Source organism: Nothobranchius furzeri, chromosome 14 (genome assembly GCF_043380555.1).
Source record: "Nothobranchius furzeri strain GRZ-AD chromosome 14, NfurGRZ-RIMD1, whole genome shotgun sequence".
NCBI classification, from domain to species: Eukaryota; Metazoa; Chordata; class Actinopteri; order Cyprinodontiformes; family Nothobranchiidae; genus Nothobranchius; species Nothobranchius furzeri.
This window is the reverse complement of record NC_091754.1, coordinates 32,454,107-32,481,038: the sequence shown is the minus strand read 5'-3', so window position 1 is coordinate 32,481,038 and position 26,932 is coordinate 32,454,107. Positions and strand designations below refer to the sequence as shown.

Genomic DNA, 26,932 nt, shown 5'->3' with positions numbered 1-26,932 from the left:
CTGATAACCCCCATGCTCGTCTGTGCTGCATTTTTCAGAAGGGTAGCATCCCATTAAATCCTTGAATGTGACTGCTTCAGCATTCTTCTTTGTTTTTCTGTTATCCAACAAAGATGTTCGCATAAGCTTGGGCCAGCATTAGCATTAGCCTAGTGATAACAGTAGCGCAAGGCTAGCGTTGTTCTGCAGTTAGCATTACCGCAACAGTGCCAAATTCGAAGTGGGTTGGGACATATATATTTATGGGTCTAAGCTTACATTGTGTTAAACCAGATTTTCTCAGAGCAAACTCTCACCTTTTACAATATTACTAATTAACATCGGAAAGCAGGTCACCAGTCAGGCTATTGGTATGCTACATTTGACACCCAAAGCTGCTTTTATTCAACAACAAGTTGAATATGGTTTTAAAGGTGCATTACATAACAATGAAGTAAAAATGACATCTTGTGGTAAGATTTGGTTACCGCAACCACTTTAAACAATCCTGGAACTTTTTGCCAGCCAACGTCAAATTACAGTTGTCAGCGCTGCAAAATTAGCTCACAGGAGACACGGTACCCCCACACTCACTGTTGGTTAACAGTAGTTACGTCACTCCTTTCTTTGTTTTAAAAGGAGAAAAACTGACAATCCCCGCAGCCAACTGGATATGAAATATCTCATTGTAAAATTCTTACTATATTCGTACATACTGCCCCTTTAAATTCTACTGGCTCTTTAAAAATCAACTCCAAGATGGCTGACATTAGAACAAAGTAAAAGAAGACTTCAGGTCAAACCCATTGCCTTATTTTATCACACAAAGAAAAACAACCAGAGTTGGACAACTTATACAAAGCACATTTAATAGGGGTGAAAAATATTGATTGGGGAAAAAAAAGAATAAACAGTATTGATGTGAAAGACAAACAACACAAAATTCAAGCTTGAGTCTGAACGTGCTCCCCTTTGCTCTTCAGATTAGACTAAAATATAAATTGTGACATGTTGCAGCTCTGCCTTCGGCTTTACTACCAGACAGTTTAGCCAATTCACCCGTATTCAGAGTCTCTGTCCTTCTAAAGCTAAGGTTAAAAAAAAACACAGAATTTTGTTTCTTTCTGGTTTTGCAGGTAAAGTTATATTTCTCCAGGATAACTTAAAAACAGTCATCTTCTCCATTACACACACTTCTTCTTATGACACTGGATAAAATAAAACAAGGTCTGATCGATGTGGGTTGGGGGCATTTGCACAGTGCTGGGACATTACATATTAATGAGGATTTTATGTGTGATTCCAGCCATATATTAATATAGTTTTCTTTAATATCTTGCATCAATAGTTTTCTTTCATAAAATATTATTTTAATATATTTTTTCTATTTAGACAATAAATGAAAGGCAGCATGTGCAAGTGTTCACAGTTGACGGTATTATTTACATATTTACATTTTCTTAATATAGAAAAATCTAAACGTTCACTTGTTTTATGTAAACTTTGGACGATCCAGATTCTGCAGACATGCAGACGAGCTGTTGTTGCTTCTTTTTTCCATTCTTGACATTAGGACATCTCAGAAAGTTCAAACTCAGGTTAAACAGCAACACAGTGAAAAGTCAGGTGATGTTTCTGCTCAGAGGATCTTGTTGCACCTGTCCTGCAATCTGACCTCGCTGCTGTTGTACTAGCTCAGCAACACACACACACACACACACACACACACACACACACACACACACACACACACACACACACACACACACACACACACACACACACACACACACACACACACACACACACACACACACACACACACACACACACACACACACCTCATCACAAGTTCAACAGGGCAGTTTTCTCCGGATACTCCACCCTCTTGCCCCTGACAGGCATGTGAAACCGAATTTCCTTCCAGAACCTGGATGAAGGACATAGAGACAGAGACAACCGGGAGTCTTGGCCATGCTTTTCCTCATCTCTCTCCCTCACACACATCCTCCATGTCTGCTTCTTCTGCACGTGCTTCCACCAACACACAGCACCCTGCTTCTTCCTCAGGTAGCGCACCGACTCAGGGAACAGGGCCAACTGATCTGGGCTGATCTCCTCCAACTCGACCAAGATCACCTGGAAAGGAACAGTTAGGTTAGACCTGGGATGGACTTAGAACAATATAGTCATCTTATAACATATCAAACAAATTCTGATTTCTGTTGTTTTATATATTTTTTGGATTGACTTGGACTTTTTGTTGTTTTATTATGAACATTTTTAAATAGTGGTGCAGAAAAGACCTCTGCACTCACAGTTCTGGTTCAGTACCTTCAGTGATCCCTCCAGCAGGGCTCTGTGCATTGCTGCTACAGATTCCAGCGGCTGCCGCGTGTCTGAGAAGACCTTTTCATCATCATAAAAACTTGTGACGCTGCTGTCACTGGTGTCGGTTTCAGATTTGTTGGCTCTGCTTATGGGAACATTGTTGTTGTTGCTGCTGGTGCTGTTTGTGTGCTTTTTGCCAATGAAAGTAGAGGCGGTGTAGAGCAGAAGGATGCGGCAGCTGGCTTGGATGTTCTCTTCTACAGAGTCCACTGTGGCTGAAGGATGAAAAATAGGATAGGTGAGGAACTGGGGAGTTAGAAATATGCTTGCATGCACTTAAAACACAATCAACTCCATGTGTTATTGACACAGTTTATTCCAACCACATCCTGTATTACAGCTGCTCTACAAAAAACCCCTCTGGGTTCAGAACTGCTGATTAAAGAGCTCCTCAGAAACAATCTTGTAGGATTTTAAAATGTTTATTTTATTTATTTATTTTATTTCTCATGAAAATGAGACCAGTAATTATATTAGGATGTTATCTAATGGGTTTGTTGTACTATTTGGTCACCATTAGATCACTTTTTCTAGAAGAAGGGAACCATGCTTGTCACTTAAAAGCAGAGCAGTTCTGGGTTTAAACTGTATCCTGTAGGACTCACCCTGCCCAGGCAGACAGTCGCGACCTGCTATAAAGAGTTTGTAGCCGTAGGCCTGCTCCAGTATCTGAGGCAGCGTGTGCAAGGCAAACCTCTCCACGTCTCCACCAAATTCAAAGGAACCAGACTGGGGGTACGCCACGTAGGCATCGTAAAGTTTCCCATCCAGATCTGACAAAGAAAAGAAGCCATTATGCAGAAACACTTAAAACAAGTTTGTCCACATTTTTGGAAAAAGGTAACATTTTTTATATGAACACAACTAAAAGTGTTGAATTTATACTGCGCTGAACTCAACATTGCGGGTTTTCACATCACACGCTGTGGTTTTACATGCAAGTCAATGCAGAATAGCATTATTCTGGTAACTATCTGTGACCCACTTCCATATGCAGAGCGGGAGACATTTAATCAGAAACATGCAGGTGGCCCAGTGGTTACTTCACTTCCTCTGTCTGTGTGCTCTGCGAACACATGCGGTCAGATTTGAGGTAACGACTGTGATCCTGTGAACTTTGATTAATGAGTGAGTACGCTGTGCCGCGTTCCTCTCGCCAAGTCAAACAACATCAGTTGGCTTTTCCACAAGCAAACGCCTCATGTTTCATTTTGTTTTTACTATTATGCTTTTATTTTGTCCAATTTTCAAATATTAAACCATCAAACAAACACATTTGGGTTGCATTACCTTTATTTTTATAGAGGAACGGAAAGACTTTTCTAAACCACAGCACAATGTCGATCCTAAAGATATAGTAGACGGTGACGCTGACAATGAAGAGAACAACCACATGACAGAAGACAAGTCCAACGGGAAGTAAAATGTCTGGATCTGCAAAAATCAGAAAGAAACACACATAACAGAAAATCAATATTATATTTTATCTCCATCTTAGATAACTCTGTGATCAGGGATGGATGGAAGCTTCATTATAATTCTATCTATCTATCTATCTATCTATCTATCTATCTATCTATCTATCTATCTATCTATCTATCTATCTATCTATCTATCTATCTATCATCTATCTATCTATCTATCTATCTATCTATCTATCTATCTATCTATCTATCTATCTATCTATCTATCTATCTATCTATCTATCTATCTATCTATCTATCTATCTATCTATCTATCTATCTATCTATCTATCTATCTATCTATCAACACTAAGTTTGGCAAATTGTAATTATTTTAAACAGTCTTATCTGGCTCTAATCTCCCCAGGCTAATTAAATGAACTTTTTAGACGTTAGAGGGATGCACGACTGAAAACTCGACAATGCAGCATGAGAAGAAGTTCGAGCTAAACGGGGGAAAAACGTCCAGGCACAAGTTGGTTAGTGTGACCTTTCAAGTAAATGAATGCTTGTTCGTTCTCTTGCTATTAGTCCTTCAGTCTCATCTACACAACACAGATTTGGTTTTAATTTTGCTGTTGTTACCTAAAAAGAGTAGGACAGAAAAACGCAAACGAGTTTCATCTTTCCTACGTTACAATTGAAAAAAAGTTTAAACGGTCATTTAACTTTTAAAACATTTTTTAAATATTTAGAAAAAATGGTGAAGCAATATAGGTATTTCTAAATATTTTCAAGGGGTTGTTGGTGTGGGGTTGCATACACCCAGAGCTGTGCCACTCCCTGTACACAAGAGCCAGAAGAGAGAATGAGGACCCACAGAACTGAAGGAGAAAAGAAGTACTGATCGTCCCTAGTGTGTTAAAAAACAACTTTGTGTAGCAAGTACCTGTATGAAAAGAGGACCAAGGAGTAGCTAACAGATGTAGTTTTATTTAGATATCTCCCTTAATGGCCTCTCTTCAGAAAATTAGATTTTGCACCCTGCAAAGCAACATAACGTGCAGTGGCGCCCCCAAGGGGTGGCCAGGGCTACTGTTAGAAAATTGCTGGCCACCCCACTGGCCACACCATGGAAACCAATCTTCTTTAATGAATCATATTAATGCTCACACAAACTACAAATTCATGTTATTTAATCAAACATAAATGTAACCCCCCCAAAAAATACAATTAAAGAGTAAATAAATATCCAGTATTGTATGGAGCTAGGATTGGGATAATATTACATGTAACTTGTACAAAGTTTTGTCATTTGTAACATGTTTTGTAACTGTAACTTTAATTTTGTAACACATGATCTTCATTTAGTAACCCCAAAGTTCTATTTTTTTTAGTGTAATTCTCATAATGTAGCACAAAACTTCCATTTTGCAGCATATAATTCTTGTCATTGGTTCCTTGGGAAGGAAGCTAGAATTTGTACACAGACTTGAGTTCTGTAACTGTAGACTGAGATGTGTGATTTGAGAGTTGTGATTGAAAAATTGTACAGAGATTTTTTTCCTGTAAGTTACAAAACCAAAGTTACATGTTATAAAACCGAAGTTACATGTTACAAAACCGAAGTTACATGTTACAAAACCAAAGGTATATGTTACAAAATGAGAATAACGTGTTACAAAACGTGAGTTACAAGTTGCAAAATGTGAATTATATGCTACAAAACGAAAGTTACAGTAACAAAATATGTTATATATGATATGTTATAATATACGTAATATTGTCCCAATCCTAGCTCCGTAGTTATAAAGTATTTAAGTTTCTCCTGCTCACCATTTTCAAAACAAAAGTTTCAATCTTTACAGTTTATAGATGCTTTTGTGAAGTCAGTAATTAAAGTTAAAATGTAAAGTAACATTATAAATAACAGTTTTTCTTTTTCAGAAAAATTTGTGTTCATCAAAATTTGAGGTAAGTGTGTTGGTTGCATGTTGTTTCAATGAGAAATGAGCATGCAATGCATCACCACTCTCCACACCGACCAATCTGGTGTGTCACCCCCTAAATTTCCTCTGGCCTCAACTGACCACCTCCATGAAAATGATCTGGGATTGCCACTGATTACGTGAACTGCCATGCAACTGTGAAAAGTTATCTTAGTTACATTAATTGTTACTTTACTTTGAAAGTAAGTAAATTCAATGACAAGTTACTTAATAAGTTACATCAGCAGCTACTGACTACACTGGTTTTGCCAGTACACACTGTATTAGAAGTGTACTTTTAAGTGCAACATTGTATCTCCTGACATTTTAAATTGAACTTAAAAACTACTTCCTGAAAAAATATGTTTATACAACAATAGAATAATGGCAGCCATGCTGCAGCTCCAAGTGCACAGATTACTGAGAACCTTCCCAAACATAAACATTCATATGATTAGCACTTCTACTGCAGCAGGGGCACTTCATGCTTTTTATAGGATTATCCATGTGATGCAAAACTGATGTAAGTCTAAAAGTGTTTAAAATAGATTTTGTATAATTTATAAATACTTTTTGTCATGATAAATAGTCTTTTTAGGGCAGTGTCGGGCTTTGCAGGAGCTTCACATGTTTTAGATTATTAGAACAGCTGGGGCATTTGATTAAGTAAAGAAAACAACAATATTGTGATGATCTGTGTGGTTTGTACCTGATGGTAACAAAGTAAAATATCCCTTAGGAACGCCACGGAAGCTGGAAGCTTGACAGGTGTAGTTGATGTAGAAATCCTCCTTCTTTAGCTCAGAGATAAAGAGCATTCGTTCAAACCACACGCCTTCTTGGGGTGTCTTTTGGCTCCACACGCTGTTGAGAACAAACAGATGACAAAAGTAACTTCCTAACCCTAAATGTAACAAATAAACCCGTTTAGAAAAAGCTGAAGGTCTAACCTTGGTTCTGACGTGTAGACGTTTGCAGGAGGACTGGTATCAAAGATAAAATCATCTCTGACCAACCAGAGGACATCAACAAATGGGATTCCAACACCCGGCACAAACACCAGACACTTCACGGTCAAATTGGATCCTGAAATTTAAACAGATGAAACTATTTACAGCTACTACTATTACTTAATGTAGCTAATCTGATTACATGTTTTCACTGCAGTGGACATTCAAAACACATTGACTGGTTGCGTGATCCAACAGACACATCAAAGAAATATATTTATTGGAGAAACAATAAATTTAAGGGAAATAATAAAGTGTGTAAAGAAGCAAATAAGCAGATATTAGTGGTTTTATTATTTGGTGTGTAACTCGTCCTTTTTGTTCTTTCAGTCCCTCGTAAGTTAGGCAATCAGATGAAAACACATTTGGTTTGGTCAAAGCCTAAGCAGGTTTATATAAATAACCATTGAATATTCAAATGACAAAAACGTGGTCTTACCTATTTTTGCCTTGATAATTTCATTTGTTGGCTCATGAACTTGAGGAACCAAAGAGTACTCGTCTGAAAAGACCAACAGATACATGTAATGAGATATTTATTCTGATTATTAGTGATAACGACTTGTTTATTATCAAAAGCTGTGTATTCGTTCCCAAACTTGTCCTTTTTCATTGAAAATTTTCAACTTCTACTTTAATTAGCTTGACATTTCACATTTTCATTTACATAAACTGGTCAAAGCTCCATAGTCATCAAATCAAAGATACTTTATTAATCCCAGAAGGAAATTAGAGTTTCTTAGACATACAAGATATGCTGCTCAGTGTTTTCAGTTTGACCTGAAAGTTCTTCTCCCTCTAAACTTACAGGAGATGGTGCTGGTTCTCTCTGTGGCAGCCTTACTGGTTTGGAGAAACTCTGCCCTATTCCTTTTGGGCTGCTTGCTCTGCTCTAACCACATGGGATCACTGGATTGAAAGCTGGTCATTGTTTATAACGGTGGTGGAGCGTGCACGGCTGTGGGGGAGAGGGAGACAAGCGATACAGTAGACGTAGGTAGAAGCGACAGCACTGGAGCGAAAAGACACAGCTGCTGCATATCAGACTCGTTTTACATGTACTCACATGACATGGACAGAAGGCTCTCGGTTCCCTGAAGGAAACACCTTCAGGGAAGGCTGCAGGAAGCAGCAGAGCAGCAGAAACAGTCATGTGCCGACGACTGAAAGCTGGAGTGTGGTGTTATCTGTGTGTGACCCCTAAGTAGCTGTCAGTGCTACAGTGTCTACCTTCCCCTCGCAGCCGAGCGCGCACCGCAACAATGACACATTACCGTTTGATGTGAGCGGGCTACTGTAGCCTACTCTGAACTTCATGGTGCTAAGGAGTCAACTGTTTGTACACATTGTGCATTTAAAGCTTGTTTAAGTACCTTTAAAAATGCTGAAATGTGACTATCTGACTGTTCTATAGTACAAAGTAGGCCATCCTTCATAATTGTTGTTTTCCCTAAATCTGTCCTTTGGCCTCTACCAAAAAAAAAAGTATATATATATATATATATATATATATATATATATATATATATATATATATATATATATATATATATATATATATATATATATATATATATATATATATTCACACAAGCCTAGAGTGTTGACCAATAGAGTTGTGTATCCTCTTTTTTATAACATCATGTTACAGATCACAGCTTTAAGTCAGTGGAGGTAAGGGATCTTTACATCCATTTTCACCTGAGGACATTTTGGATATATACCGGTATACATCTGATTAATCCAGTATCTGTTCTGACCTCTGATTGGTGCATCAATGCTCTCTGACACAGATCCTGTAACTCCCCCCAGAGTAAATGACAGAGTGCAGGTGTAGGTGCCGCTGTCTTCAGGTTCCACCCTTTTGATATTCAGTAAGGTCCTGTCCCAGTACGCATACTTGTCACTTCCATCCAGTATGGGCTCACAACCCTGGATAAGGAAAGGAAATTACAAAGAAATATCAAATGTCCCCTTTGAAATTATTATCTTTATTTTACATCCTAAAACATGTAAAATAACCACAAGAGTTTGTTTAATAAAATAAAAGAAGAGCTGATTTTTGCTGGACTTAGTAGAACTCACTTTGTACCACTGGATAGAGGAAGTGATGCGATAGCTTTCCAGTTTGTAAATATATTCCCCCAGCGGGCAGTTCAGATGGTCAGCCACTCCATCCGTAAGCTCTTGAGAGGTTTTCTGTGGTCGTTCACACTCGCCAGCGTTTGGTGTGTCCACCACAAGCTTAGTGGACTGCATGAAGCAGCTCAGTGGGGTTCTGTGGGGGAAATGGCAGCAAATCATCATGCAGCAAAGGCTGTTGCACTCTTGCATCTTTTTTCACAATCATTACTCAAACATGAGCTCATATTTAGAAGAGCTTTCTTTCACCCCACATCCGTCTGTAAATATTCTGCTCCTTGCTGTAAAGTATTACTAATGTATGTTCCTACTGTTGACCACACACCGCAGAACGGTCGTATATTCTCCTGCATCTTCCAGTGTTGTATTGAGGAACCAAAGCGTCTCTCCTAGCACCAGGATCCGCCCAGTCTGGTTGCTCATTTCTTGGCCGGTCTTTGAGTTGTACCAGGTGATGTTGTACGGGACAGCTGTGTAGTTTAGTACATCCGGTGAGAGCAGGGTGCTGTTGAGCATGGCTGTGTCTCCAGGAACAGAGAAAACCCGCTCAAACTGAAGCTTGTAGTCAGTGCATCTCTCTGGAAACACAAAGTGATTTATTTACTGTTTTTTATGTTGCACATTCAATTTGGCAGTGATGGAGGAGACTGGAAAAATGTAATGCATGTTTATTTCATGTTGAAGCTGTTCTACTTGTGACCACTAGAGGGTGGTCACATTCTTCTAGAATGGAGCCAGTTGTTTGGTTTGCTCCACCAGGCAGGTATTATGGGACACCTGGGCTCGAAGGGTTAAAAACACTTCTGTGTGAGTGTGTGTGTGTGCTCTTTAGTTTAACTGAGCTCACCTTGTGCTAGTCTTGCCCAGATCTCTGGCATCCAGATGAAAACAACAAGACTTCCCAGAGCTGCATTCAGACCCATTGCTGGAAATATAAACAAACAATAAATATGAACAAATGACAATAAAGCAAACAGCAAGAAAGATCAGCCGATGGAAACATTTATGCCTAAACATGTCTGTCTGTCTGTTTTGCCTCTGGGTCTCCCTTCCTCCATCTCCCACATTCCTTCCACGTCTTTCCCTCGGCCAGAGCTGAAGAGACTTCCTGTATCTGAGGCCAAGCGCTCTGCATGATTCAGAACGGACGAGGTCTCTGTTCCTGCACGCTTAACTAAAAGGTGAATTTGTGGTTTAAATTCTATCAATCAAAACCATAAAACCGCAGGGTTTCCTCTTTGTCTCATACTGAATGTTGAAAGTAGCTAAAGATCATATTTTAACAAATGTTTATAGACCACTTCTGTTCCAGTATCAAAAGCCTTGAAGTTAATTGATGCTTATGTTTAATAATAGAATAAAATGGTTTTGTTTTTGTGGTAATATTGAACTGTTCAGTTTCCATTTTAGATCTGAGTGGGTATTACCTCTGCAGCTGGGCCAGTGTTAACCAACAACCAGATATGATATTCTAATAGTCACAGATGTTGTCTACCCACATCTTTAACCACATGCATTCACAGGGATGACAGATCGCGACCTTTCACCTTCATACTGGCTCAGTTTTTATATTACAGGTTGTAAAGGGTGTCTGCTGTTGTTGGCTGTTTAGATCTTAATGAAACATGCACCAATATTAACAATTAAATAAAAAACGAATAAATTTGGAAATGTTTGGATAATAAGTAAATTTTATAACATAACTATTATAAGTTGTAGACTGACTGTACAATGCATTTTTTACAGAGACTTATTGGTGCACTCTCATGAACATTGTCATTTTATTATAAGTTTTTAAATACAAAATGTATTTTTAGCTAAAGTAATCAGAAAGACTTTTTATCATCATCCCTTTTTTTGGTTAAATCTGCAGAAAAAAGTTAATACAATAAACATTTACAATTGTTTCTAAAAACAAACCTTAAACTTGAAAGATTCAAACTAATAAATGAAAGGCTGAGCATTCCTAAAAGATACTCCCCTTAATTTCAAAGTCAGAGCTTCTTAGTTGGTGAACGAGTGAATTTAAAGCGGCTTTGATAACAAGGAAAAGCTCCTGGTTCCATAGTTCAATCACTTGTTCTGCAGAAGCCTGTTAAGCAACTGCTGATTAAAACCAGTTGTGTTGGAGCAGAGAAAACACAAAAACATGCTGGATAGGTAGACCTCCAAAAACGAGACTTGTTATCTCTTTTCTGATGTCTAGATAGGTTTGATGGGAAAACAAACTGAGAGATCACAGTGTGCAAAACATCTATGTATACAGGTGAACCTTGAAAATGGTGCAAAAGTCCATTTATGTCAGTGATTCAACTTAGACTGAGAGACCATCTAAAGCAGGGGTGGGGAACCCTGGTCCATCGAGAGCCGCCATCCAGGATATTTTAGTTTCAATCCTGCATCATCACACCTGATTTCAGTCAGCACGGGATTAACAGGCTTCTGCAGAGCCTGATGTGCTGCAGAACAGGTGAATCAACTACTGAATTAGAAGTGTTGGAGCAAAGACATGCAGGATATCGGCCCTCGAGGACCAGGGTTCCCCACGCCTGATCTGAAGGCTCAGGAACCCTTAGTTGGTGTTTTGGATTCATTAGCTGATTAGAGGGATTACACTCCTTAGCTTTCCTGGTACGGTCTATTCTGGGGTTCTGGAGAGAAAGGTGTGGTTTTCATCCTGGCCGTGGAACGCTGGACCAGCTCTATACCCTTAGAAGGGTCCTGGGGGGTGCATTACGTGCAGGAAGTCTAGCTTGTTTCTGGTGAGAGTTGGACTGCACCAAGGCTGCCCCTTATCACCGATTCTGTTCATAACTTTTATGAACAGAATTCCTAGGGGCAGCCAAGGTGTTGAGGCGATCCATTTTGGTGGACTAAGGATAGAGTCTCAGCTTTTTGCTGATAATATGGTCCTGTTGGCTTCATCAGATCATGATCTCCAGCTTTTGCTGGAGCGGGTCACAGGAGCTTGAGTCAGAAAAGGGTAGACTGCCTTCTGCGGGTCAGGGATGAGGTCCTGCTCCAAGAGGAGTTTAGGTATCTCGGGGTCTTGTTCACGATTGAGTGAAAGATGGACAACAGGCAAACTGGTGCTGCACCTACAATAATGCATGTGTTGAACTGGTCTGCTGTGGTGAAGAGTGAGCTGAGCCGGAAGGTGAAACTCTCAATTTACTGGTCTATCTACATTCCTGCCCTCACTATATGGTCTTTGGGTAGTGACCGAAATAACAAGTTGGTGGACAAAAGCGGCCGAAGTGAAGCTCAGTCATCCGGGAGGGGCTTGGAGTAGACCCCCTGCTCCTCCACATTGAGAGGAGCCAGTTGAGGTGGCTCGGGCATCTGGTTAGGATGCCTTCCTGGTGAGGTTCTCTGGACACGCCCAACCAGGACACTTAAAAGAAGACCCAGGACACGCTGGAGGGACGGTCCCTTGTCTGGCCAGGAAATGCTTTGGATTCCCCAGAGGAGCTGGCAATGTTGAATAAGTCACAGAAGCTCTTCTGCTGCAAAGTTTTAGTCTAGGAAAGGCTCAGAGTCTGCATTTGGATAAATTCACAATTCTCCTGAGGCACTGTAACCTTAGCTCTGAGGTAAAGGAAGCAGTGGGATGGTTAGGGTCATTCAACGGTGAGTTTAAAGGGTATAACTGAGAGTTTTCCTCATAGATATGCTGCATGAAAAAGAAAGTGACAAGAGAATCAAAAGCCTGGAAAAACACAGCCTCATGAAAAATAAACTGACTTCATCATGGGGATTGTGGGACTATTTTCTTATCTCCATTTTATAACTTTTGCAAATAATTCTGGCGAGGCACAACCTCTGAGCACTTTGTTTGGTTGTTTTCAAAAGGAAATCGGTTTTAAGCATCTTTTATGGAGTTGGCAGATGACAGGAAGAGTGAGAAGTTGATAAGAAGCATCGTGGTGTTTGTTCTTGTCCAGGAAGTAGAATCATTGCTGCTGTTAAATGTGGAAAATGGATGTTAGTGTTACTGATGCAGCGGCTGAGTGACTGCCAATTATCTCAACGATGGACCCGTTCCCCTCCTGAAGCCGTGCTTCGCGTGGTAAACAAAAACCAAAAGCGCAGCAAAGGAAAGCGCTTGCATGGCAGAAACCACACACATGCTGTTGGGAAATGGACTGCAGGAACGGAACAAAATTTTGCAATGTTTGATTTCACTACAACAAACCGGCAGAAAGTGTTTTTCTGTTTGCATTTGTTCAAGAGGTGGCTCGGTACTAATCTGCTCAGCCAGGTGAACTTTGTCCATCTGTTTATGGAGCAGTGGTTACACACACACACACACACGCACATACACACACACACACACACACACACACACACACACACACACACACACACACACACACACACACACACACACACACACACACACACACACACGGGGGAGTGAACACCAGTCCAAGGTCCAAACAACATTTAGAGCAGATAAATGAGTGACGCACATCTGGTGTCACGGACCTTCCACTCAGGTTGTGAGAAATAAAATATATATTCAAGAATATTCTGCTGCTGCTCTCAGTTCTTAATGTAGGCTAAAGAACCGGTCCCCAAAAGAGGGATAGAGAATAAAGCCAACAAAAAGAAAGACATCTCATTATATTTTGATTGAAGTGAGGGGTGGGTAGGGGCATTTGAAGGCTACACAGTCCCTGTTGAACACCACAACTATGTCCCCATTATCGGTAGAAAGTTTGTTCCCAGCATTCCCAAAGTGGAGTGTCTTCTTCCAGGGCTGGTCCTTGTCTCCAGTCCTGATTCTGGTTCAGACAGGATCTAAAGGCACAGGAGTGGAGAGAAGGGCGTTGACCTTCTGGGGGTCCCATTTCTGCTTTTCTGCAGATGATGTGGTTCTGTTGGCTTCTTCCAGCCATGACCTTCAGCATGCACTGAGGTAGTCTAGTGCTGAGAGTGAAGGGAATGTGTCAACCCTCTCCTTTTTTTATGAAAGTTGCATCATGGCCAAAAAAGTTAGACATTAACAAGCAGCTTAAATCAGCTTCCTCCACCGAGAGTTCATTAGCCTCATCACCTGGCGGAGGTCAGAGCAGCGTCACCTTGCTGATTTGTTCAGGTATCTCTGGAGGTTTACTGAGCATGCATCAGTGGGAACAGACCCTGGGAAAGACCATGAACTTGCTGGAGGGATCATAGTCATCCTCAGGAAAAGCCTTGATGGGTCTTCATCTAAACTCAGTTCTCTTGAAACAGTTTAGCTCTACTTCTAAATGATAAATAGTCTAAAGATGAAGAGCTGCTGAAGTATTATGGCGACACCAGGATGTGACATGTGAGCTCCTCAGTTCTTGTATTCTTAATGTTGGAAAAACGCTGATGAAAGCCTTGTTTTCTGCAAGGAGAAGAGGATGTGACTCCAAATGACAAGCAGAATTGAAACCATAATTCTCAATGCCTAACCTTCTCAACCCAAGGTTCTATGGGGAACAGCGTTTTTAAATGACTGACCCTCCCAGCGTTGAACCCACCCTGCAGGTCCGTTAACTGGGCATTGTCAACGTCCCTACGGCACAAAGATCAGTGTCTCAAATAACTGAATGGCTGTGTCACTGGGCTGCTGCTCCTCCCACCGAAGGTGTTCGAAAACAACACGTCACTCTGACTTTTGTTTGTGATTTAGAGTTTAAATGCAGTGCTCAGTCATTGTCATGATGTAAAAAGGAGAGAAAGTGGATGTTCAAATATTTAAATGACAGGATCGTTTAATTTGCTGCAAAACGTAGAAAATGAAGATACACAGAACAGCAGGATCGGATGCAGGGAGACGTGTCGCTAACCCATTACAACAGGGTTATAAGGTTTATGATAAAATACACAGAAAAGTGTATTTTAAGCACAAGGATACTACGTTACAAAATGACTAAATAATAATTAAAGTAATAAATAATTAACCTGTAACACTTTATAAATCATTGAAGCATGTTTATTATGCATTACTTATGACCGAGAAAGAGGCTAAACTGACCAGTTTCTTGCCAAATAGTGATGCTAATCTGTTGACCTGTTTATTTCATTTAAAGCTGCTTTAATAAACATGTCAGACTAATACTGTACTTTATAACTGCATTATAAACACCCACACATATAAAAGTGAGTGTTATTGTAAAGTGTAAAACATGAAAATGTTAATAATGACCATTAAAATGTATTAATGACAATTGGTGATTATTAAGGGTAAATAGTCATTAATATTGCTAACGTTTACCACTCCTTCTAACAGTCTTGAATATTTATAATGCTGTGAAAAAGTATGCCAAAAATTATGTTTACATAAGATCTTTGAGTTAAGGTAGTAAGTTAGTCTGAAATGATTAGTAAATACTCTAGATGAAATGAACAGATTAGGCTCACTATTTGTCCTTTTTTTCTCTTGCTCATTCCTACTTTATGCATAATAATCATATATTAAAGTTCTGCAAAGTGTTTAATAATGAATAACACTGATAAACTCTTGTAGTAAAGTGGTACAACCAAAGCATATACAATACATATTTAAAGTTTTTAATATATGTTAAAAACTAATTGGAAACTAGCTTGGTGCGATTTGCTTTTGCTCCTGATAATTTGTCTTCATATTTCATTCTCCTCCTGGTTGTGGAAAGCAGAGACCTCCGAGTGTTCAGTGCCAGAAAAAAATAAATAAACAAAACATTCTGACCATTAGAAGCCCTGGTTCTCATGATCTGCCCCTGCTCAAGTGTACTTTTTAACCACAGCTGAAAGAAAGTATTTAAATTAAAGTTGTAGTAAGAGAGAAAAATGGAGTTGTGCTTTTTTTGTGATTGCTCCAACTGAGATTGGCTTTCTTAAACGACCGTAACCCTGGGAGGTTTTTGAAAACACACAAAACATTAGACTGTGGGCCATGAGAACAGCAGTAGTGTGATGTGTGAGGTGTCACATTCTCTAGTGAGGGTGTTGATCTGCTCTGATTTCTCTGCTGAGGTGTGAAGTGAGATCTACCGCTGCCTGAACCACTAAAGCTGCTGAACAACAGATCAAGTCCTCACAGCAAACTAAACATTTCGGTCAAGTTGGTCAGTTAGGCTTCAAACTTATACCACATGAAATGTTGGGCATGCAGAACACAAGAAGAAACGTAAATAAGCCCAGATGTATCAAACTGACTGTTTATACATGCAGCTTGTTTAGCTGCCCGTAACGATAACGTGTTCACACGATTACAGGACAGAACATCTTTAACAATCAGTAAAACAAACAGAGAAGCACAAAAACAATCACCAACCGTTTTACATAAAATCACTCACTCAAGGAAGTTTGTCTCATTTGTGGTTTGAATGAAGACACTTTCCCTCTTAGACCTGAGTGTTTGTTTACCAAAATTAAATCAAAATGTCCTGACATGAATAGAGGTACACGTCCACTCACCTCAGTAGAAGCAACACGTGAGGCAGCAACAGATGCAGGAAGAATAAGTCAGTTCACAACATGCCAGAGCAAAGAGAGGAAGCATCACCTCTGACCCACGCGTGCAGATCAGAGTCTCCACCATCCAGCTCAGCCAATTAGCCACCAGCACCGTCCCACCTCCTCAGGACGAAGGCACCAGCAACACAAAGAGGAGGAAGAGTGTGTTTTGATGGCTCCTCTGGGCTCTTTGCTCACCTTCCTTTAAGTTTCAACACATTTTTTCAAATCAGCCCAACCTGTCTCTGAGTAAACGCACACTCTAAACACACACACACACTAAAAATAACTGAACTCTTGCGCAAACCTTAGTCTGTCTGTAACTATCTGGGAAAACTTCTGTCAGATATAACTGATTGATTAGGATGATTCTCATTGAATCAAGCCACTTGTGACCTGTGCAAGTTGGACTTTTTATAGTATGACCACAGGTGTGCAGTATGCTTTAAATAATGCGACTTTAACAGGTGTAGAACAACAGTTACATTTCCATGCAACGGTGTTTGCTTGCACATATAACCCGCAGCACTGTCTGTAAATGTCATCATTTTATTTTTTCACATGCTGCAAGGCTGTTGCTGGACAACTTAAACACAGGAAAATGGAGCATTTTACCCTGAATAGTTCTGTAGATTAGAACAGCCCTTTTGTTTGAATCATATTTTAAATCATACTCCATTCTGTACTCAGTACTAACATCTAGGAGCCGCTGCAGTCCTGCACTACTAGGGCTAAAAACTACAAGGTGATCTGCATATATAAGGTGATTAATCAGAACATCACCTATCAAACAGCCTGTGTTGCAAGCTCTCAGGCGTCCGGATAGCTCATCAACACATGTCCCATTGGACACACTAAAGGGGTCGGAAATACTACCCGCCACATTTGACGTGCAGCTTCTGATGGGCATACCAATAGGCAAGCACTCTCACAGTACCTCCAGGCTGATTAACTCGATCAAACGCTTTGGAGGCATCAATGAAACGCATGAGAATAGTAGGATTGTTTTAAACCTATACAGGTATTTGTCAGTGACTTGATGCAGTTTGCTGGGTTCCTTATATAGGAAACATTTTTTCTGATTGGCTTAATGAACTGACCTGAATTGGAATGTTTATTATGTGAAGTGCCTTGAGACGACTCTTGTCGTGATTTGGCGCTATATAAATAAAATTGAACTGAATTGAGTTGAATATAGGTTCACTATTTCCTTGAGAGCATAGACACACATGTCCTTGACATGCTTGGACTTAAAGCCCACTTACTCTATCCAAAATGATCCTGTCCATGACCTTAGATAAAATGCTAGTCAATGCAATAGGTCTACAGTTGTCTAGGTAACCAACTTTTCTGGCCTTTTCCTTCATAACTGGAACAAGCAACGTAGTCATCATTGCATCTGGAAGTATGCCATGGGACATAAATCCAGTAAAACAGATTGCTAACAGGGAGCAAGCCTGGGACTGGCATATTTCAGATGCTCTGCTGGGAGCGAATCCATACCACATGCTTTACTGGTAATTTCTGCACAGCATCATATACCTCATGTAACAGAACACTTCTGGACTCATCCCTGATGAGTCCACCACATATGGGTTGTAACATCCAGCAATGGTCAGTTTAGGTACAGTCTGACCTTTCAACATCTATTCAACATCTGGTCAGAAAGGAGACACAACACTGCATGTGTTCCCTTTAAATGAGCCTGCTTTCATAACAGCTCACAGACTCTGCAAGTCTGAAAGACAAACAATAACTTTCTTTCCCAAGGTCCCATCTGTCTGCCTCCACAGAGGGAACAACTCCAGCTCGAATCAGTTGCTAAAATCAAGAATGATTTCCTAAATCAATATGAACTTCTTCCATGACTCATAATCTAGATGATCATTAAATAAACACTTGTTTATTGTTACTTACAATCACTATATTGTAATGAACTGCTTCATTAATCTTTGTTCAATAATTGTTATGTTATGTTATGTCTACAGAGACTGCCATGTGTTCAACATGTTTATACGACGAGGTCCTCACACCTGCACTCACACCATAACAAGTGTGGTTAATTTAAACTCCAACACATAGAGACTTTAAAACCAGTCAGAACATCCTGTATCAAGAAGGCGTGTTTCTGAGTTGTCTTGGTAACATAGCTCAAACTTGTCAGCCTCTGATTGGCTGTGCGAGTCATAACATCAAAACCTTAAAACTGGATCATCCCGAGTGATTCGACAGTTCTAGAGAATCGCTCAGACCGGCCATCTGTAGTAAACCTCTTTAACCATCAAAGATTTTGACACTTCGTCAAAACCTTTTTGCACCTGCAAAGCTGATGAGCAAACAGTTCCTGCAGGAACAAAGCTGATATTGTTGGACTCCTTAAGAGTCCGCCAGACGCACGGTTCTATCCGGCTGTTGTGACCCGAGACATCTCTGGACTGAAGAGTCGGTATCACGGTATTCTACAGCGCTGTGACTTTCGGATCCACCAAGAGGGTCTCTCCAAAACGGGTGAAGTAGACATGACAGACTGCGTCTAATGTTCTTCTGATGATAAGAACTTTATAGCTTAGCACAAACCAAGTTCTTTTCACTAGAACTCAGCTTACTTTGATAAGGAAGCTCTGACTGACATCGCATTCACACATAGGTTCCTTCATCACGTTTAGTTACAGTAAATGCTTAGTTAATTAGTCATGTTTTAATTGTTTGTTAAATAAATTCTTACTTTTACAAACCTGACTCTTTCTTGAAGTAATACAAAGTGTGGTTGATCACTGAAAAAGCAAAGAACCTAGATCTTCTGAATTAAATCCTAGAATCTTCTGAATAATTACAATAAAGACCTCGTAGGTTAATATTTTATATTTACATATAATATTACATCTTCCTGGTCATAATAAATAAAAATCATCGATTTGCCTCTGCCACAGGGTCTTTATTTAAACAATTAAAGAAGGAACTATAGTGCTGTCATACATTCTTTGAAAATGGGTACAAACTGTATGGGATTAGATTTGTGCCAAAAGGATCAAGAAAAACACTTTGGAGATCAAACAAATATTGAGACATTGAGAGAAAAAATAAATCGTTTCAAAAGAAAACCTTACGATCTGAATCAGCTTCTTAAAATGATCAAGAAAAACACTTATATCAGCGTAATATAAGGAATCTTTCAGAGATGAACAAATTTTTTAAAAGAAAAGTTGTAGTTATGACAGTTCAAGAAAGGAAAGATAAACAATAAAAAAATAACTTACACATTATATAAAGCACTTAAGGGGTATTACAAGCCAGTATTTGTTAAAAAAACATATAGCTTTATGACATTAATCATAGACATTTCATTCAAGGAACTCACCAGTAGTTCAGTTTCATTTTTAAATGTATTTCAGCTGGGGGGGGGGGGGGGGGGGGGGGGATCGACATTTTTGTATGAAGAATTTGTAGGATAAAATGTATTATTCAATCTATTTCTCAGAAGTGTATTATTACATTTTCCATCAAATATATCAGTTCCATCAATAGTCGTTTTTAGTCCAGGATTAGTAATACTATCAATAGAAGCTTTGATTAGATGGATCATCTCTCTTGGAATATTGTTGATTATTTTTTTGTCTTCTATCTCTGATAATTCTTAATCATATATACTATTCAATTCTTCCAACAAAAGAATTTCACCATTTTTGTTCAAACTATGTACTGACCAAATTCCTTTGTCCATCATTTGCCTAATATATATGTTTGGTTCTTTATAAGTTAACTATAATTCCATATTGGAACATCATGAGGGCTAAAATTTTGTTAGAACGACATTTTTCCAAACAAAACAACTTGTAATTGGTAGTTTAAATGTTTCAAAAATATATTTTAATAGGAATTTTATTATTCCTCCAACTTTACCAAAAAATAAATCTTGGAATTAGATACCAGGTTTCTTCAACATTCTTTAGAAATAAGTGGAGCTATCATTATTTCAAAATCTATGGATTTTATGCCTCCCTCGTAGTTTTTAACCAGATCGTTTTCCGAATGTAATGATTTTTATTTTTCCAAATAAAATCAAGATTAATTTTATTTTTTTGATGATTCTAGTTGAAATAGCCAATGATTGGGCGGGGTTTAATCAGTCTAGATATTGATTCCATCTTTGTCAGGAAAGTTCTTCCAAACAGCATCATATATCTTTGTAGAAATGATGGAACTTGGGTCGGAGACTTGTGAACACTCTCCAGCAGCTAAAAGTAACCGAAAAATTCAGCTCAATTGGATGATTGGGACATAGGAATACACGAAACAAGTCGATTTTATACTTTAATATGGATTATGACTATAAACCAGGTAGAACTTTAAGCGTTTGACGTGATAAAATAAGCTTCGTTTGGGGCTTTGCACATAATAATACTTAAAATGTTAGAAAGAAGAGAGTCTGGGCTTTAATTTAAACTGCTGCTCCTGTGGATAGGATCATGTTGCAATGTCGCTATAGTGTGTTTTTCTCGATCGGTGTAGTTAGCGTGTTTTTACGGCCATTTTGCTTAGCGGCTAATAGTTGCTTATTGGTGGCATTGGGTATTGTTGAGGGATAAAATGTGGATTCTATCGTTTAGATTAGCCTCTTCCCAACATGTACGGGTGCAGTTTGCATATGGGGAATATTAAAATTGGCTTAAAATTAGAATTGGCTTAAAATCCAAGTGGAAAATAAACATTTTCAAGAGACACCATCAGATATGTATGCATCAGAAACTTCCATAAAAGTATTCCAGCCTCAGGTATTTTGTAAATAACTATGGAAAACAGGACACAAATGTAAAACTTCCACTGGAGAGCAAATATTAAAAGAGCAAAGTGCAGCTGAACTTGTAGAAATAAACACACATGGGTTTTCGGTCTGAATCAACATCTTAATCATCTTTTAGTCATGACTCACTGATTTGATTTCACAACTCCTGACTCAACAGAATGTTTTAAAACATGGTCTAAAATCAGAACTCAGCACTTAAACTTCCTGCATGCCGCCTTTTATACAGAGTTTTAAAACATCACCTTATGTTGAATAGTGATGGAGTTGTGTTTGTTTTGGTCAAGTTTTGATAAAAGTGCCATAGACCATCTTACACCGTGTTGCAAGAGCTCTCATGATCTGTTCATGACTCAACCACAGATGTCTGTAAAATTAGAGTTTGAACCGTTTCTGTGTCTGCTGAGGCTGATCAGCATCTTCACTCCAAACGTGACTCAGCTCTAAACGTTCATCATTCACAACACAGTTCGGTTAGTGCTCTAATGGACTGTAGCACCAAATATATCAAGTCATGTTGTTTATGTGTTTAATTGTACTTGTTTGTTGAATAACACCGATTATCCCTTCACTGTCCATCTGGATGTTTTAAAATGTTTCTTCCCCCTTATTTAGATATTAAATCTTATTGGATGTTCAGCTCAGAGCGGAAGTCTTGAGTCTTTTTTTTCTTTATGTTTTGCTTCTGAGCAATAAATCCTTCTTTCAATCATTCCAAGCTTGCTGAAGCTCGTTAAAAATAAATAAATTAAGGAAACCACTTATCGATCAGGGAATAAAACTTATTTACAGAGCTCAGCATAAATGAGTACACCCCCTGTAAAATGTACAAATCTAATCAGGAGCTCAACGAACAAAAGAACAATTTCCAGAAAGTTCACAAGGCTGGATTTATTGAACACTTGTTCAACTCCATAACAGGAAATTAAGGTTAATAATAAGTTAGATCACAAAAACTTCAGTTTTACTCAAATTGGCTGAAGCAAAAATGAATCCACCCCACAACAAAAACTAACACATCTAGTATTTTGTATGACCACTGTGATTTTCAAGGACAGCACCAAGTCTTCTAGGCATGGAATGAACAAGTTGGCGACATATTGCAACATCTATCTGGTTCCATTCTTCTAGAGGAAGCTCTTTTAGAGCCTGTGTGCTGGATGGAGAGTGCTGCTCAACTTGCTGCTTCAGAATTCCCCACAGGTGTTGGATTGGGTTCAGATCAGGAGACATACTTGATCATTCAGTCAACTTCACCCTGTTCTCCTTCAGAAATGCAGCAGTAGCTTTAAATGTGTTTTGGATCGTTGTCGTGTTGGAAAAGTGCATGACGACCAAGTGCACAGAGTGATGGCAGCATCTTCTCCTTCAGTATAGAGCAGTGCATTGTTGAGTTCATGATACTTCAATGAAATGCAACTTCCCAACACCAGCAGCACTCATGCAGCCCACATACGGACACTGCCACCATCGTGTTTCACTGTAGGCACCGTGCATTTCTCTTTGAAATCCTCACCTTTACGACGCCAAACAGTTTTGAAACCATCAGTTCCAAAAACAGAGACCTTTGTCTCATCATTCCAGAGTCTAGAGACCCAGTAGTCTTCATCTCTTCCAGCATGGGCCCGAGCAAATCCTAGGCAAGCTTTTTTTGTGCATGGGCTTTAGGAGAGTCTTCCTTCGTGGACGATATCCTCTGCAGTGTGCGCCGTATGGTGTCACGGGAAACGGTCACTCATGTTTGGCTTTCTACTGCTTTAGCTAACTGCAGTGAACTTGCATGGTGACTTTCTTCAACCCTTCTCATCAGAAGATGCTCCTGTTGAGATGTTAACTTCTGTGGACAGCCTGGACGTCTCTGTAAGATGGTTGAACTTCCATATTTCTTAAAATTTTGGATCCCTTCTGCTACAGTATTGTGACTGATATGTAAAGCTTTGCTGATCTTCTTGTAGCCCTCACCTTTTAATCGTCTCATCTTCTTCCGCCTATCTGGGTCCAGGTGGCAGGGGCAGCATCCCAGCTAGGGAGTTCCAGACCGTCCTCTCCCCGGCCACCTCCACCAGCTCCTCCAGCAGGACCCCAAGGCATCCTGCCGGCAGGACATGCCTGAAACACCTCCCTGGGAGGCGTCCAGGAGGCATCCTAACAAGATGCCCCAACCACATCAACTAACTCCTCTCGATATGGTGGAGCAGCAGATCTACTCCGAAACCCTCCCGGATGGCCGAGCTTCTCACCCTATCTCTAAGGGAGAGCCCAGCCACCCCGCGGAGAAAACTCATTTTAGCCGCTTTTATTGGCGATCTCGTTCTTTCAGTCATTACCCAAAGCTCATGACCATAGGTGAGGACTGGGCGGTAGATGGACTGGTAAATCGAGATCCTTGCTTTCTGGCTCAGCTCCCTCTTCACCACAACAGACTGGTTCAGTGTCTGTATCACTGAAGACACTGCCCCAATCCGCCTGTCAGTCTCCCACTTTACACCTTTTTGTGTAAAGAAATTATTTCCTTTCTCAGATTTTGTGACCTTTCTCCATGTGGAGATGGCGACTTCACGTTTCCGTTTATAAATATGTTTCTGTAGCCGACAAACGGAGCTAAAACACACTTTTTTATGAGTATTATTCTCATGTCATGTTGTGTTCTCATATATTTATATTTTAGAGACTTACTTGTCCGTGAAAAGTTCATCAACTCTGCATCAGCTGAGGTATTCCTTAAATTTGAAGCGTCTAAGCGGTAGTCTTAACGCTATTGGTTAGTTCTGGTCAGCGCTCAGTTTCCTATTGCACGGAGCTCTACGGGGCAGGGGGCGTGGTTAGCAAAAAAAAAAAGACGTATTGCTTACATTTTATCACAGTACATGATGAGACAATCACTTTTACAGATTTCTGAAAAATCACACATCATTTCTGAAAGCGGAAAACTCCGGAAAGGAGCTTTAAGTGTGGCTTTTCTCCTCAGACTATAATTGGGGTGTACTCATTTTTGCAAAATGGGCTTAAATGGATTTGTTAGGAAAATCACTTTTTTGTGTGAAAATTAACAAATCTTGTTTGTAATCAGTTGTCTACATTTGTGGGAGTATTTTGTAGTTTGGTAGCTGACCGAAAATGTTGATTCTGAAAGAAAACTGAAAGTTTTCCGACAAATGTAGTGGGGTGTACTAATTTATGCAGAACACTGTACATCTGATTTTCTTTTGCACAAATAGCGTAGTCTCTGGAGCAAAATCAGGTCATTGAGAGATGGCCAGAAGAGTGGAGGGTGTGATGCTGCCCTCCTCTTTATGTCTACACTGCAAAAACAGGTTTTCAAGAAAGTCTAAAAAGAAAAAATTATGTTCTTATCTGCAGAAAAAGCTCTACTTAAAGTAAAAATGAATAAATATGATCAACATTTTTTTGTTTTGAGTGAAATGTCTGCTGTTAAGAAAACTATGCTTGGCTACAATTCTTAAAACTAGCAAAATAATCTAAAGTTCGTCTTTTTTACTTGCTTGAAAATCAGTTTTTGCAGTGTAGGTTTAAGCTGTGATGGAATGAGGTCACCTGACTGAAAGAATTTATTAAACAACCTTTTCCACATGATTCCTTTTCTGAACCATTTTCCAAGGCAATGACACCAGGGTTCATCATGCTGTAATCGCAAAACACAAACCAGGGAGTTGATGCTTAAATGGGGATTTTCTGAGTCAAGTTTGCAAGTTCCTGCCTGCAGGCATTCCTTTGGTTTCCTCCCAGTATTCAAAAAGAAAAAAAAAAAACAAGCATGTTGGGTTCATTGGTGACTCTAAATTGGCCCTAAGCATGTAAACGTGTGTTTACATGTTTGTTCATCTCTGTGATGAACTGGTAACCAGTTTGGCTGAGACTGATGGAGATGGGTACCCTGCACGAGATAGAGTGGGTACCACAAAATAGAAAAGATGGACGAGAAATCATTGTTATTTGTTGACTTTGGGGTTTGGCTTTTTTTTATGTTATGTGTTGCGGAAGACTCAGAACCTTTTTAGGTTCTGGTTCTCAAAGGAGCAGAAATAAAATATATGGAATAACTATATAAAGAAGGTAATTTTGTGTGTTTAAAGTGATTTTATTAAAATAATTGAACAGCATTTGATAGAATTGGGGGTCAAACGTTTGTTTTTACTTTTGGAGGATAAATTGCAGCCAGTGGCATTTCACCCATCTGGATCAACATAAAGTTTATGGTACGTAAGTTGAAATAGTTAAAATAAATTTTAAAATTCTTAAATTTGACCATCTGACCCTGTTCTATTAGAAAAAGTAAATTATTTTCCATATTTTCTCTCTCTCCTAACTCCCTGCATTGGCCTCTAAAAAGAGTGAAACTGTTGTAAAGCTGATGAAGTCCAGCCTGACGTTCCCAGACCTCAGACAAGCTCCTGACTTGAGCAGCATGCAGATGTGAACCTCTGTAAGGACGTCCCACAGTAATGATGACATAAGTGAGTGAACCACTCTGAAGGTCTCAGCGCTTAAATCTGTTAGCTGACTTTGTTTTAAATAGAGAACTCACCCGTCTGCTGTTATTCTTATCCCCCTTTTGAAGGCAGACGCCTGCCTGGGCTCCATAAAAAATCCTGTAAAAACATCTTGAAAAAATAAGAAAAGAAAACCAAAGTCAGTCTAAACTGAGACGTGTGTTTTCCAGCTCACACTTCCTCTTCTGAGACGGCAGCACATGTTGCAACTTCCCCTCCAGGAATCTTTTGAAAGCCAGCAGATGTACTAATGTGTTGAGCAATAACTGGGAGGAGAGCAGCAGGGTCATGTTGTTCATAGCTGCAGTTAGCATGTTTATTCTAGCTAACATGTTGTAAACCCATCAGTGGCTGTAGTGGTTTAAACAGTGCGATCCACTCTGTTCTGGTTGTTTCTGCCTTCTCCCACACTAATGGTTTAAATCCCAGCCATGAAGAGACCTCTGCTGGCTGCAAAGGCAAACTACACAAGAAAAGAGGCTGATTTAGAAGTCTGCCAACCTTCGTTTAAAAACACACAGATTTATCTGGGGAAGGTTTTTATTCAGCTTTGCAATTAGAGAAAAAATGTAAGTATCAGGCTGCATCAGTCAATCAATCAATCAATCAATCAATCAATCAATCAATCAATCAATCAATCAATCAATAGGTCGGGTTTTCACAGCATCTATCTGCATTCCTTTGTGGGGGTTTTAGTTGCTTGCGGCTCAAGGCTACCAGGGTGTCAGATTCAGATAACAAGAATTTGTTTGGGTCAGGCTGAGATAATTTTCCTCTCTGCCTTCAGTCTTTAAACTGATCATTCCAGTCCTTCAGTGAAGCCAATTTTGGGTTTTTAAACTTGTCCATACCGTCTGGTGACTCTCTCCAAGATGACATCCATTTTGCGCACTAATACCGGTATCGCAGCTAGAACATTGTCCAGCTTACGATTCACCTCGAGTAACGTCCCAGTCTGAGAAGTCTCCACACGGACGGTGCTTTCCGTGGGTGCGGGTCGCCCTCCAATTGCTCCCGTCTTCCCAAATTTCCAGAAAACCAGATATCTTCCCACTCCAATCAAGAAAACTCCAGTGATCATCAGACCAAATATCCACACGTCTTCGATGTCCTCAATGGACGGATGGCTGAGGCATATGATCTTCCACTCCATACAGGAATCCAAAATATATCCCACCGGGTGTGTCCCCGTCATCGCACAGTTGGTAGCACCGACAGCAAGAAGGTCGCTGGT

The 26,932-nt window shown here is 39.6% G+C and overlaps 1 protein-coding gene across 2 annotated transcripts; it reads right to left on the bottom strand.

The window, feature by feature from the left end:
• Nucleotides 1-1,687: 1,687 nt before the first annotated feature.
• zmp:0000000936 (interleukin-1 receptor-like 2) lies at nt 1,688-25,884 on the bottom strand. Of its 2 annotated transcripts, none has more exons than XM_015965881.3 (12): nt 25,734-25,884; nt 9,761-9,838; nt 9,239-9,491; nt 8,857-9,049; nt 8,532-8,703; nt 7,211-7,273; nt 6,712-6,847; nt 6,471-6,625; nt 3,661-3,804; nt 2,976-3,143; nt 2,314-2,585; nt 1,688-2,118 (listed from the first exon to the last, which is right to left on the bottom strand). In XM_015965881.3, the coding sequence occupies exons 2-12, from the start codon at nt 9,834-9,836 to the stop codon at nt 1,825-1,827; spliced, it is 1,926 nt and encodes a 641-aa protein (XP_015821367.1). In that variant the 5' UTR covers nt 9,837-9,838; nt 25,734-25,884; the 3' UTR covers nt 1,688-1,824. The 2 variants fall into 2 exon arrangements, with proteins under 2 accessions (XP_015821367.1, XP_054602596.1); XM_054746621.2 differs by lacking the exon at nt 25,734-25,884 and adding an exon at nt 16,348-16,484.
• Nucleotides 25,885-26,932: the final 1,048 nt, after the last annotated feature.

Bases quoted from the DNA above. Each gene is read 5' to 3' on its own strand.
- zmp:0000000936 (XM_015965881.3), bottom strand. From the start codon at position 9,836: ATGGGTCTGAATGCAGCTCTGGGAAGTCTTGTTGTTTTCATCTGGATG. The intron at 9,050-9,238 runs GTGTGTGGTCAA...TTTCCCCCACAG, and splicing joins GAATATACGACCGTTCTGCG to AACCCCACTGAGCTGCTTCA. The intron at 3,144-3,660 runs GTAATGCAACCC...TTTCTTTGTCAG, and splicing joins GTTCCTCTATAAAAATAAAG to ATCTGGATGGGAAACTTTAC.